At 40.3% G+C, this 14,287-nt stretch overlaps 1 protein-coding gene across 4 annotated transcripts in view; it reads right to left on the bottom strand.

Annotated features, from left to right (window-relative positions):
• Positions 1–14,287, bottom strand: part of PKN2 (protein kinase N2) — a 57,865-nt gene that overhangs the window by 13,897 nt on the left and 29,681 nt on the right. For all 4 annotated transcript variants that reach the window (XM_081193980.1, XM_081193982.1, XM_081193981.1 and 1 more), the window contains exons 3-10: positions 10,368–10,519; positions 8,652–8,769; positions 6,795–6,940; positions 6,487–6,700; positions 4,335–4,520; positions 3,522–3,631; positions 273–416; positions 100–175 (exon numbers count right to left, since the gene is read on the bottom strand). In XM_081193980.1, coding sequence (XP_081050106.1) covers positions 100–175; positions 273–416; positions 3,522–3,631; positions 4,335–4,520; positions 6,487–6,700; positions 6,795–6,940; positions 8,652–8,769; positions 10,368–10,519 — 1,146 coding nt within the window. The remainder of the gene's footprint in view (positions 1–99; positions 176–272; positions 417–3,521; positions 3,632–4,334; positions 4,521–6,486; positions 6,701–6,794; positions 6,941–8,651; positions 8,770–10,367; positions 10,520–14,287) is intronic.

Here is a 14,287-nt window from a genome sequence, read left to right as displayed (position 1 = left end):
ATTCTGACGTTTAGCGTCAGCATCCTTTTCAGTTAACTTTTGAGAATATAAACCTGTATTAAGATTAAGATACAACACCGATTTGATGAAATCTGTTACCTTGCTGCTTGGAGAAAATTTTCTTTTGCCTTTGAAGTTTTGGTCTTCTTTCAATAACTGGATTAAAAAATGTAACCTGCAATTCAGACAAGATGTGTTAAATCGTAAAATAATGAATCTTGGAGATCATTCACGGCCTTTAATAATTTTCTTTTAAAAACGTTGGCACTTACCTCTGCAAATAGAGTACCCTGGGGTTCAAGATAGAGACACATTCCATGTCGCTGGTTGTCTAAGAAATCTTCTAACCTCAGAAACTTCACCGCACAGAGAGATCTCCAATCGCGCCAATAAACAGAAATTTCTAATTCACGTGACTGAAGGGATTTGAGAAGGAGGAGACAATGTTAATTTGTGCAGCTGCTACAATTCTAAAGATTGTATCCAATACACTCACTCCATAAGTGCAAGTGGTTATGCTTGTGCAATGGAACTTCCCCTGTAACCCTCTCCATTTCCTTCCCAAATCTGCTCTGGAGGATTGGGCAAAACCCCAGAAAAGATTGCAGGTGGGTGGGGGCATGGAGGAAAAAGAAAGGGGAGTTCCGCTGCACAAGTGTAAATCCTTGCACTAACCAGATTAAGTGCTACATTCCATGCAAGTGAATAGTGTACACATTCCCTCCCCAGCACCACCTCATTATGGGAGCTGGTGACTCTGGCATGGAAGGAGAAGCACACTGCTGACCCTGTATACATGTTTCACTTACTTCATATGAACTGGCCAGGAAGACATGCCTATAAAAGAATGGGCATTAACAAGTGACCAAAAGCATTCCATAGGAACACAGAAAGCTACCTTATACCATGTCAGACCAGGGGTCAGCAAAGTTTTTTGTGGCTTGGGCCGGTTCATGGTCCCGCAGACGCCACGGTGGGCTGGGGCGTGTGTGTGCACGCACACACTATTTCAGGCGCTCCTTCTGGCGCAGAGGTGTGCGCAGCTTCCCATTGGCTGCAGGGGCTTCCTGCAGCCAATGGGAAGCTGGCCAGCATCGCGGAAGGCGGTACCCGCTGTGCTCTGTGCCAGTTTAGCACAGCGCACGGGAGCCGACCGAGCAGGTGGCAGCGGTCCATGGGTCGGTTAAACAAGCAGCCCATGGGCCTTAGGTTGCTGACCCCTCTGTCAGACCATTAATCTGTCCAAATCAGTTTTCTCTACACTTGACTGGCCGTGGACCTATAGGGTTTCAGGCAGGGATGGATCCGATCCTCTCCTCAAGATACTGGAAACCGAACCTGTGTTCTACCACCGCTGCACCATGCCCCCCCCCCCAACTGCAACAGTGCTCAGGGTGAACCTAGGGTTTTACAAGGCCCTTTGTAAAGTGTGTTCCAATTTAAAATGGCTACTATCAAAACACCCGCATACAGAGTCAACAACATTTATTCTAATGCAGCCCATGTTATGAAAGACGAGCCGTGAAAATATATATTTTTACAAGGCGAAATTCTTGCCTTGCATAACCACTTGAAACAATACCCATACATGCAGAACAAACACTACAGGTAGCTTAATTCAGTGTGGCACTAGGTAGGCTGAAAGGGAATGATTTACTACTGGCAGTCACAGGTGCAGATAAAAGGAAACTCCTGCAACTTCTGTAATATATAGTCTGGATGACAGTGCTGAAGGGAAGAACACTGGCCTCTGCTGTCGGTCAGGGGACCAAGGGTCACCGAGAGGTTGTACCTCCTGCCTCCCAGGAAGAGCAGCATGCAGAGGGGGAGTTGAGCCTGTCCCCATCCATCAGTCAGAGAAGGAACAGCTGAAGGGAGCTAGATTCCCTTCTCCCTGCCAGAATGAGCACTTGGCTCCACAAGTCAATTGCTCTGGGACCACAAAGCTCAAGGGAAGCTTTGGGCTACTGGAGGCTGCACCTCTTGCCCCCCAAGAGCATGTTAAAGACCAACATGGCCCCATCCATCAGCTATGCCCCATCCATCTAGGCTTTTATTTTAAATAACTGTACACCACTTAGAAATTTTTAGGCATTTCTGTCAGTGTTTATTGACAACAACCACCACCAACGAAGGAGAATCAGACACAGGTAATTCTTCTGTTTCAATTCACAAATATAAACGGGCTCTCCCAATCTCCACAAAATCCCCTGTTATCATTGGATCCTATTAAATGAAACCATTTTCCGTTATCACAGTGCTTCAAGCCATCTCCATTTACTAACTTGCATTGTTTCTGCCTAAGGAAACAAATAGTCTGCATGTGTGAATTTAACCCCCGACACTCAAGACCACCGTAATGGCACGTATTCATTCCAGAAAGTTAAAAAATATTAACAAGCCTTCAGTTCCAAGTGCTTAAACTGCACTGATTTCAAAGGAATTTAAAATACACTTCTGTTGCCCAGAATTGAACCCCGCACATTTTAGCTTAAATGTCCTTCCTGAAGAAAGAATTAGTTGGGATATTAACTTCAAAATCAGTTCAATTGATTTAAATTTTTTTATATAATTAAAGGGCTGTATTTTTCAGAATAATATTCTGGAAGAATATGGTATATATTTAACTTTGGAAGAAATCTTATTCATTGGCCAAATATCAGTTTCCTTTCACCCTCTCACATTAAAGCAACTGGAAGACTGTGAAAATAGCAAATGAAGAATTTTGTTGTTGTTATTTTAAGAATAACTGTTTGACTTAACTGTTTGACTTGTTATAAAACTTTATTGGCTAGAACTTAGAGCTTTGTTGTTTTCTAGTCTACAGTGGAAGCTTGGGTTGCAAACGTGATCCGATGCACGTTCGCAACCCTCAGCGTTTGCAACCCGCAGCAGCACATCTGTGCACTCGCGGGCTGCGATTCGGTGCTTCTGCACAGAGCACAATTTAGCGCTTCTGCGCATGCGCAACCCCCAAAACCCAGAAATAAACTGTTCTGGTAATTCCGGGTTTTGGCAGGTCCGTAACCTGAAAAAAATGCAACCTGAAGCATCTGTAACCCAAAGTATGACTGTATCTACTTTCAGGTCTATTGAAATAATTTATTTAACCGGAGGAAATATTGTTTATCACTCATTGAAGTCTACATTCGCTCTTAACTTCATCCTCAAGAAACTGACAGATAAGAGCCATGCATCACCAATAGTGGGGGATTTATTACAAAATACAGAGACTTAGAATCCTATAGGATGGGATGCACTTCTGCTTATACAAGTGCCCTCTCAAATTTTTGCTGACTCCTCCAGTCCCCTTGCTGCATATTTCAGTGTCTCATAACATCCTGTTTCAAGTAATACCCCAGAACTCGGAAGTGGATTTTCAAGGACCAGAAGGAGCAGGGCAGCAAAAAACAAACAAAACTTCAGATCCCAGCTAGGACCTCTCCGTGTATATATACAGACAAATAAACATAAAATTACCAAGTTGGTAATCACTGTTAACACAATAAAGAGGTCCTTACTCGGTCTAGCTCCAGTGTAAATTTCTGATCCCATGACTGATTGGAAATAGGCTTCCAGCTAGTTTGATCAACCACCGTATTGTCCAACTTCAAAACAGCACAGATTTCGTCTGTAAGAAAATTACACAAACTCAGCTTAGAACTTTAAGAGGATTTTCAAGAAGTAAAACAAGCAAAACATGCAAGGACTGGTTATGTGTCTGGAATGGAAAAACAAATACAAACATTACGAGCTGCAAGAATCTATGGCTACTGTTAAGTTTACGATTATTTTAAACGTCTTATGTTTAATGTCTTTCTTCTTTTACCCTTGCTAAATAATGGTGAATGTTGACACACTCTCCCAGTTGAAACTCCGACCAGTTGAAATTTCCCAATCCATTGTGAGTGGGGTTCAACCCTTCGCTGATAAAGGACTTGACACTGGTGACAGTATTCCCTGCTGCTGCTGCAGCATCCCTCCATCTTTCCCCACCAATGTACCTGGCAGTGGTGATAGAAGCTGGCACCAGGGCTCCTGCTATGCTCTGGAATGTTTCAGCAGTGTCTTATGTGGCAGCACTCCTGATAAATAGGTTCTCAGGGTTCCCAAGCCAGTGTACTTTTCAACCTACTTAATATTTTTTAGCATTCACGGTCCTATTCCGAAACAGGAAACTTGTTCAAGACCTCAGTCTGAATGATCTGATGTGCTTGAGTATACCCCTGTTAAGAAGTACTACTAATAACCCAATTTTACATGTATCTACTCTGACTAAAAGGATTCATGAAAGTGTTTTCGGAAGATAAAAGCAAAGGTAAAATGTACTGAACTGGACAAATCATCAGTTTTCAGGAGGTTCCGACTACTCCCACTTTTACTTTTGCTTGTTCGGCTCATGAAAGATGATCTGGCTTCACTTGGACTCCATCCGGGTAGAGTAATGGATGTGGCTTTTGATCGACCGGGGACATTCTCCAAAATATCTTGGCAGCCCATGAGCCTAACTTCCAAAGTACCTAGAATGAGATCAGATTGCCTTGGCTCATATTCCTTGCAAAACACCCGCTTCAGCAAATACAAATAGTTCATGAATGGTAGCAGGACAGGTAACTCACAAACTTTCAGTCTTGTGGAGACGATCTAAAAGCACAACCCTTTTTTTTTTAGCTAGTCACAATGTAAGAGCTGCTTCACACAATGTCTATGAAAAATAAGCATACATATATACGGGTCGCAGGATACCCTGATCAAGTGTTTCCCTGGCACACCTTCACAAGTTTCACAGCACTATCCATGCCTTTCGAAACATACATTTGTTTTCATATATCACCTTTCTCAATGTGAGGCCTTCTAGATGTTGCCGGATATAACTCCCATAAATCCTTGGCCAACGGGTTGATGGGAATTGCAGTCCAAAATTTCTAGAGGGCAACAGTTTGGGAAATGCTACCTTACACACTGGGGGATAGTCAACCGAGTGTTACTCAGAGTAGACCAACTGAAATAAATTAACAAGATTAAGCTAAACCCATTAATTTCAATAGGCCTACACTGAGTAAAAATTAGCTGAATACCACCCATCATACTTTTAACACATATACAGTAAAAAGAAACATTAATTTTGTAAGAAAAATGCAAATCAACTTTTACCATTTCAACTTTGACTTACATGTGAACTTTCAATGTGAATTTATTTGGCAAGGGACAGATTGTGTGCGCAGGACTACGTATGTAACGAGCTAGTTCTGCTACAAGTTCAGTTTAAAAACTAAAGTCATTTTGGGAAACACAAGCTAACAGCTGTGCTCGTGCTTCTAATTTGGTTGTTTATTAAATAATTTAGTAAACAACATATTAGGAACAGAGTTTTTATTCAACACCTGCTTCAAGTTAGCAAATAAAATCTGCAGGGATGTATTTAAGATCTTCATTAAGCATACGAAATATCTTGGAATTTATTTTCTTTATGAAGTGCTGCAATTACAGATACGCACACAGGCTGTCAAGAGGAACTGTTGGACTATATAGTCTCAACTTCCATAACCCCTGTGCAGACGTTTATTCTCGTGGAATACTAACTCTTAAATTTCTTATATTTAATTACTTTAATCTAGAAAACCCATTAGCACAAGTAAATGGGAGATGCATTTTTATACATTGCTGCTATTTGCAATTCTCTCTTCACGTTATTAGCAAAGTCTTAATGCTTTGTAGAAATCTCCCTTCAGGAAAAACTTAATTTCCATCACAACTCAGTTGCATGTGATTATGACCATACTTCATCTCTACTGCCGTGTCTGATGGTTGACCGGTGAGAGCCCACAACCCCCCACGTCACCTAAAAGTGGAATAATGGAGCAGATGTTCTCAAAGCATTTGGGGGTATTAAAAGCATCATATCAGGGGCTTCTAAATTCTGTGTTAGACTCTGCTAGTGGATAGTAGGACTTTGTGGGTCTTGGGGGGTGGGGTGGGGGGCTGAAATCCTTTGCCTGATCAGATGTTGGGACGAGGGGTTGGATCCAATGCTTGGCAATCCACCAGTCTCATGCAACATACTTCTGCTTGGACAACACAACTCCCCCCCCCTCTGCCCTGTGCCCCACTGTGCCCCACCTCATACCCTCAAAATATGTCCCAGAGGAGAAGATTTTGGGGTTCCTGGGGAGAAAGGAGAAGTCCCGTTGTGCAAGCAGACCACTGCGCACACAGAGGTGGACACAACTCTAAAAGTCTCCAATATTAATTAATTTGCCAATTCCGATTACAAAAATCCTTTGGGTTTTGCTGTGCTAGAATAGCAAGACCCACCTATTAAAAGCACCAACCACAAGAATCTTCTTAACCAACATAAATGCAAGCTACTACTCAGAAGTTTGAGGTTAGTCAGCAACTGAAATACTCACAATTATGCAATTAGCGCAAACAGAAACAAAAACAAACAACATTTCCAGAAAAAAAGAACACCACAGCACAACAAACCTGTTAAAGCGGCTGGCTTGGATAGTGTACTATATTGATTCTGTGTAGAGATCATACTTTGACGTGGACTTAGTGTTGGTGATGAAACAAGAGAAAGTTCTTCTATAATAATACTGCTTTTGGGGTGGTTTTTAGGGAGTTCATTAAGTCTCTGTTCTAGTGAATACTTTAAGAGATCCAACTTCTGGCTTGATTCATTAAATCTTGCTTGAGCCTTGTTCGTGAAAAAATAAGAAAAGAAATCCGCTAAGAAAATTGTTGAAATAGAACTGTTTAAATTCAGATTTTATTTACTCTGTTAAAATTACCTCCGAGAGTGCTTTTCTGTCAGTAACTTTTCCAGATCCGAGCAACTTCATAACATTTTTTGCCCCTTCTGCTACTGCATATTCTATCCTAAAATGATGCCGCAGTTCCTCCATTCGGAGCTCAAGGGGGCTTATAACAGGCTTTGCTGCAGGTAAAAACACACACACAGATATTTAGTATGCATTCAACTAGTTTTTTAATATGGTTATCTTAATACAAACAACTGCTAAACATTTTGACCACAGAAATAATTAAAAGTCCTAGTCTAGTTGGTGAAAGAAGTGAGATGTTAAGTTTAGGCTACAATTCTCAAAAACACATCATTTGCCAATGTGAAGACCTCAGGAATACCTGTGGTCCGGAGACCAAGTGGTCCTTTTGCATGCAACAACTGATAGCACTGCAGCATATTTTTTAGGGTAGCTGCATGGTGTCATGCGATTCCAACTCCTCATGAAGGCTGTTGAGGCAATATCCACCTTGCTGGGTAATCTCCAAATCGGCACGTGGCTGATGTTGGTTAAACAACGCAGCTTCGTAGGCCGTTCTTTGAAATTGGCCAGAATTTGTGATAAACTCAAAATCCCTAGCTTGCACGCAAGGACAAGTCAAGATTAGGGGAATCTGAAACAAAACACTGCAAGGTCTTCTCCTGCCCACACTGGAAGAGAGGAGAGCATGCAAGCCTGAGACTTCAGTCTCATCTTTCCAGCCTGTGAATGTAAGGCAAAACCATGGCTGAGTGTTATGTGCTAATGCAGCCATGTAAGTTCTTATAGTTTATTTCCTGCTCAAACCTTTAGCTCATGCTCACAATTTTCTCAGCAAAAAGGGCAGGAATTGCAACATTTCTATTGGTGCTACTGAACTGGAGTGCACAACTCATTTCACTCTGAGGGTCTTTTACATTTTTATTAAGTGAAGTGGGCCACATTGTTATTTTACTCAAATTGTTACAATCAACTCGGTTTGCTCTGCAGCCTATTTCACGAGCCTCCTTTCTATTTTCTATGCATGGTATCACCTTTCTCAACCACCATAGGTTTGCTTACTATCTCAACAGTTGTTCGCTCTCATGGTATCTCTCCACTACTTCTCTCTGCACTCCTTAGCACTCTTCTGTCTGTGGCCCAGCATGGATTTCTCTTGACTCCCATTTCTCCACCCACCCATCCATCCACCCACCCATCCATCCTCCTTTTCTTCTTTGAATTATATCTTCAGCCCTTTCATTTACATTTCCTCATGGAGAAAATACAAGACCAACTCTCCCAGCAATTCACACACTGAGGGAGTCTTCAATTCTGTCTGGCTGCAGATGATGGGAAATCTGCTGCCCATATTCCATTACAAGCTTCTAACACAAGATTTATGAAGGACACGGGCCATGCAGAAAGCCTTTACTAGTGCACCATGCACGCCTGGTCACATTTTAAATTAATTTACCATGTGCAATGACCCATTGTACAGCAGGCCAAAGGCACCACTCAGCCAGGCTATTAATGGCTAGCTTTCTAGCCTTACATGTGAATGAGCCAGTACATCTGGGAAGGGCACTTAAAATGTGACTAGGCATTTGTGGAAAGCTTACAATTTGGGGCTTTCCATGTGGCAAGTGTCCTGTATAGATAAGGTCTTCTTCTGGGGAGAGATGAAACAATACAGATGTAGAGCAGCATGCACTATTCCACACCCACTTTTGATAGAGTTGGGCAAGCCAGAGAAGTTCCCACAAAGTGGGGCTGGATTGCCAACCATGGGGATTTAGAATTTTCCCCAGGGTTGAGGGGGAAGGCAAGATCCTATCCAAGATTCTATCAACAGTTTAGAGAATGTTCTTCTCTTGAATGCTTCACCATTATCAAAAGCCAATTCGTTAGTCTGGACTGCCTGAAGTATCTGCATCCTTATAACTTCAATTTTTGTCTTGCTGTCCTGAAGCATCTGTTGAGCTGTCGCAAGAAGCTTTCTATCCTAAAAAGAAAATAAAGATGCTCTTAAAATATGAATTATGGAGGGACATCCAAGTATCAGCAGCTTGTGTTGTCTTTTTTTGACAAATTCAAGGCGATTCAGAAATCGTATAGTTTTGCGACTACTGTGTGATACATTTTGCTGTTTCCTTCCTCCATTGTATTTCCCCCTCAATTTATGTTTTATCCACTTGTCAGAACTTTGCATCAAATACTCTATTACTGCCTCTTTAAATTTCTTTCTTCCTGCTATATATTTTAACCTATCACAGACACTTTCAGAAGATGGCAGAGTATTAAAAATAAAGTTTTAATAGGAAAGTAGATCCCAGCAACCCAAGAGACTTGAGTGGAAGCTTTCAACATGCAGAACTGCTGTACTACAGAACAATTCAAAGTTCACACAGAAAGCAAAACTAAAATGTTGCACTACTGTACTCTGCAACACATTGCTTATCATCAAAAGGCTCCTGTACCGATTGTAATGTCATGTGGACTGTATAAACTCATGACTGGAATTTCTGCAAGCCCTTGAAATTGTTATCGGCAGTCACTGATCTCCAAAGTTAAGGACTTGCACCATAATGTCATTTGCATTTGTTTGCCAGTAGAGAATGTGGAAGATGTTTCTTCAAATAAAATATATGACAAAACTATCCACACACATACTGGTAGAGCTTGCAAGGGAAAACAAGGCTTTTAAATATTTGAAGTAATGGAAAGGAGCTTGGAAGAAACAGCTTCCCTCCATGTTAGAAGTGCTGTAGTAAGATTAACAGCTTAATTTAACATGTATAACTGAAACAGTGCTTGGAAAGCTACAAATTGAGTTTCAAAAAGGTCAGGGAGCCATCAGGAAGCAATTCAAACTGCCAACTCTCAGTCTCTGCAATCCATTCAGATCACTTATAGTAATCTGCATTTCTTTTGTTCTTTCCCCACATGCCAACATCCTGGTTCCAAGTTAGGGTTGCTGATGAGCACTATTCCTGGGCTTGGGACAGATGTAGCACTTCCAAAGTGTAAGAATGGGAAGGGCGAAGGCTATTTTTTAAAAAATAAAAAACTACAGCATAATCCGAGAAGATGTTCAGTTGGCACATCTTCTCAAATGAAGCAGGTACTCAACCAGCGAACAAAAGATTCCTGCCTTGCTTGGAAACAAAATGCATTTAGAAACTTTGTTTTAATGCAGCATACAATGAATTTTCCTACGAGGCATTTTGTCACACTACCCATATCAGGTAGTGATATAATATCAGGTTTTCAGAATGTGGCAAACTCCCCAACATTTTTTTGTTTTTCAAATAATGTGATGCATGTATGATAGCCTATTGAGATCAAACATGAATTACTTCTAAATGACCACACCACTCTTTATGGAAGTAGGCATTTCTTTAACACTGTCTGGTTTACCCAAGATGATGATGATGATGATGATGATGATGATGATGATGATGATGATTTTATTATTTCTACCCTGCCCATCTGGCTGAGTTTCCCTAGCCACTCTGGGCAGCTTCCTCAACTGAAAAAAAAAGGTCATTTGCATGCAAACTGGAAAGATGGTAAATTTAACTGGCTTTTCGTAAGTCTTACCTTTGATGAGCCATTTGAATACATGTGGATCATATTCTCTGCACCTTGTTTTACTTTCAATTCTATATCCAACTGTTTTTTTAAGGCCATCAGCCTGTTGTTGGTTGGAAAACGAGGGTCATTGTTCGGTGTATCTGGAGTTCTGGGGCAATCTGTGTATTACATATAATCAAGCCAAACAACAATTATTCTAAATGGATCTATGCTAGATTAAAATAGCAAAATGTCAAAGTATTAATATTAATATAAAATTATTTCAGTTAGCCAAATTATTTTAGTAAGCATACAGTATTTCTACTAAGAAATCTTTTATATCTTTGCCCAAGATTACACCTGATATCTACCATGCTTTCTATTGTAGTAACTTTTCAGTATTTTGCACAAACTGGTGTCCATGTCAAAGTGAGGTGATGGTTTCTCACTGAGGCACAGACTATCATGTTTCCTATCTTGTCTTGGGTGACTGGTATATAGCTTTTCCACTCCAACTGAGAACTGATAATCTAAGAAAACAGTTCTTGGACAAAATTAAATCATTCACTAATAATAGTTCTAAGAGATCTTATCAAATATAGTATTTCACAAATATATTTCAAATATAATGGAAAAGCATTTCCAGTAAAAGCTGAGAATAAGGTCAACTGCAATAAATAATGGCTCAGTTCCAGAATTCTGCTCATGAAACTCTCCCATCGAACCCCCCCCCCCCCGTGCTTTGGGGGGCTGTGGGAATCTGTAGAACCACTACTGTAGAACCACTGGCATAGTGACTACCCTTCCCCTCCTGCCCTGCCAGACTTCTAGCCATGGAAGGATCTGCTGAATCCAAAACACTGCCATTAACAAAAATATCCCTTCTAATGCGTATCCAATCCTCTCCGCCTCTCTCTTTACAGGATGTTGATTCAGTTAATCTCCTTTATTTTCTATATACATACATTGGGTAAGCACAAGTTACTATTTGTTGTAGGTTACAGTGCCTAACGCTTAAGTAATTCATTTCTTATGCCAAGAACACTAGAGCTAGCTTAAGAAAAAAAGTAGTGCCTGTATTGTTTAAGTGACTGTTAGTGAAAAGGAACGAATGGTTGACATAAGCGAGCCTGTCTAATTTAAAAACTTTTTTTTTTTGGTTAGTAGTAACTACCACAGAGATTACCATAAAGTAATCAAAAAGCAGAACTAGTTGTGGCTTTTATAGTTATAAAACCATCCATGGATTGCAACAACAAACTGTCTAGTTGCTTTACAATAATTTTGGTGCCAGTGACAATTGGCTTAATCTTATGTTTACTGATTATGTATTTACTGAACATTAACTAGTTTCCCATTCCAACAAAAACTGTGTCCATCATTATGTCCACTACAGGGAACACCTTGAAAAAACTTCCACACATCTAGAGATACTATCAACATAGAAGGGATGCTGTAGCCAGGGAAAAAGTGTTTTGAAATTATTCTCTTGGCTCACTTTCCCTCAACTTTACCACTTTAAATTCAGAGTGAAATAGAGAACTATTTTCCAAACATTGATGTTTCTAAGTCCCACTGAAATGAATGGACTTAGTCATTAACATACATACATTTATTTCAATGAGATACACAGAGTATGACTTAGATACAATCCATTAGCCCATGGTGTTTCGATCTCACATTTGCTATGCAGTATCTCCTTTTACCATTCCTTCCCAAAAAAATTGTTCTTCAACATTCTCTCCAGTTATTCCTTTCCATTTCTCACTGTATGCATACATGTGTACACTGACATGCATCAAGCAAAACCCCAGAGATATAAATAAAACACAAAATATGAGATAGGTGACAAAAAATGAAGCACCTTTTTCTCTCAGACGCACGCTACTGCTATATTTTCTCCACTGATTCTCAGAAGCATGAAAGAAATACAAATATTTCTTGGAAAACATGTCTGCATGTGCTTGATATTGGACATAGAACTAAACAACAACAACATAGGTTCCAACAAATAATGGCCAGATATCTGGTTACAACCACACTATTTATTGTACTCTGTGTTATTCAACTGTTCTTTTCAGAAATATACATTTACAAGATATGAAAAAGACTTTTTCTGTCCAACTGAATAGTCCAAATTTACATAAAACAGAGAGCTGACTAAAAAGTCTTAGGCAATGCTAACATGGAAAGAACATTTATTTCATGTTGTTGAATTTCAATCTCCACAGAAAACCTGTTGAACCTAATGGCCGATTCAACACTGCCACTTTTGAGCAAACTACCTCATGACTGAGACTTAAATGCCAATCCTTCCTCTAATCTTCCTCTTCAAATAGCTGCAGAAATAGGTTCCTAGAAAATTAGGACAGGATTGTAACCAAGGTAAAACTCTTCAAACATGACTATATGCTTTGACAAGAATTTCCAATATGGATTATATTCAGACGCTTACTAACAAAATGAATTAGTTGCAGCAAATATTACATTCTCTATAGCACTCTAACAGGAGTGCTCATTTAAAGGCGGAAGCCTAATGCTATGATTCAGAGTGCTACAAAGTTAGCAAATGATAAAAACATTCGTTTTTCAAATTGTTATTGTTACAGTTGAGAAACCAAAATATAACAGGTTTTTAGATTTCCTCATCTTCTAGCACTCTCCAAAAGAACAAGAGTTTCCTAACGTCCTTATCAATGCACTTCAGTAATTACCAATATAAAGATATATATTTTAGTAATCTGTATGGCTTGAAGGGGACACTTGGTTGCAATCCTAACCAGGTCTACTGAATGGCAAACTTGATAGTAGACTTCATATGCGTACCAACCAAGAAAAAAACCCTCAAATGGTCCAAGACCTGCCACTGGGTTGATTGTGAGTTCACGAACTAAACATAAGAACCGCCACTAGCTGATGCAGTGCTTGTATGCGGAAAAAAAACAGCAGCATTCTTAAAAGGTGATGGCAGAACCGTCCCTAGATCATTATGTTGTGAACAAAGAGCTGGCTCTGACAGAAAGGAAACAGAGCCTACAGAGGTGGATGGGGTGAAGTGGGATGACCTGGTTGCCTGGGAAACAGACAGCGATCCTCTCATCTCTGCTGATACAAGAAGGAATGGAGAGGTTCCATGCCCAGGACACCCAGCTCACAACACAGCTGCTGGGATTGAGGAAGCAGCAAGTAGCCTCACTGTCATTTTGCTGGGGATACCTTCTCACCTCCCAAGAGAGCAGAGCTGCTTGCAGGTCCTAGAACAAAACTGGAGAGCACTTACAAGCCAGAAGCCTGGAAGGGCCAGACCTAGGTATCACTAGCTGTTCTGCCCAAGGACAATGGAGAACCAGGGATGATAAAGAGTAAGACAATGAAAGCAGGGAGTAAGAACTAACCCCAACATGGCCATGAGGATGAGGAGGAGGAGGAGAAGAAATTTATTTATACCCCGCCTTTTTCCCTGCTGCATCTGCACAAAATAGGAACACTACAAAGCCGAGCTTTCAGTCTATGCAAAACCACATTGTTCTTTACGGAGACTTTATGTCCCTGAGTGACACTGTACTTAGACTCATAGTTAATCTCTGCTGATTTTGCTCAAAACACCTGTAAAATGAGTGACTAGTAGGAGCATGAGCAGTATCTTCCCGTGAAAATTAAGCTGCAGGATGCTATCTGTATTACTTTAGCAGTGATATATTTTCTCAGATTTTTTAAAAGTTTATTTTTAATATAATATGCTTGTTTGAACTTTAGCATTTTCAGCCCACTAAGAAGATTTATTTTTCTTTCTATGCAGCCAAAGGGCTACACATGCAAGACTAAGACTTCATTTCTATGAAAAATTGCTAGGGAGTGAAAGATTTACTTATTACATTTATATACCACCTCTTATCTTCCAAGGATCTCAAGGTGGTGTACATGGTTCTCCTTCTCCCCATTTCATT

Source organism: Podarcis bocagei, assembly GCF_964188305.1.
Source record: "Podarcis bocagei genome assembly, chromosome: 5".
Classification (NCBI taxonomy): Eukaryota; Metazoa; Chordata; class Lepidosauria; order Squamata; family Lacertidae; genus Podarcis; species Podarcis bocagei.
The sequence above is the reverse complement of the archived record's forward strand: the minus strand, read 5'-3'. Positions and strand labels throughout refer to the sequence as shown.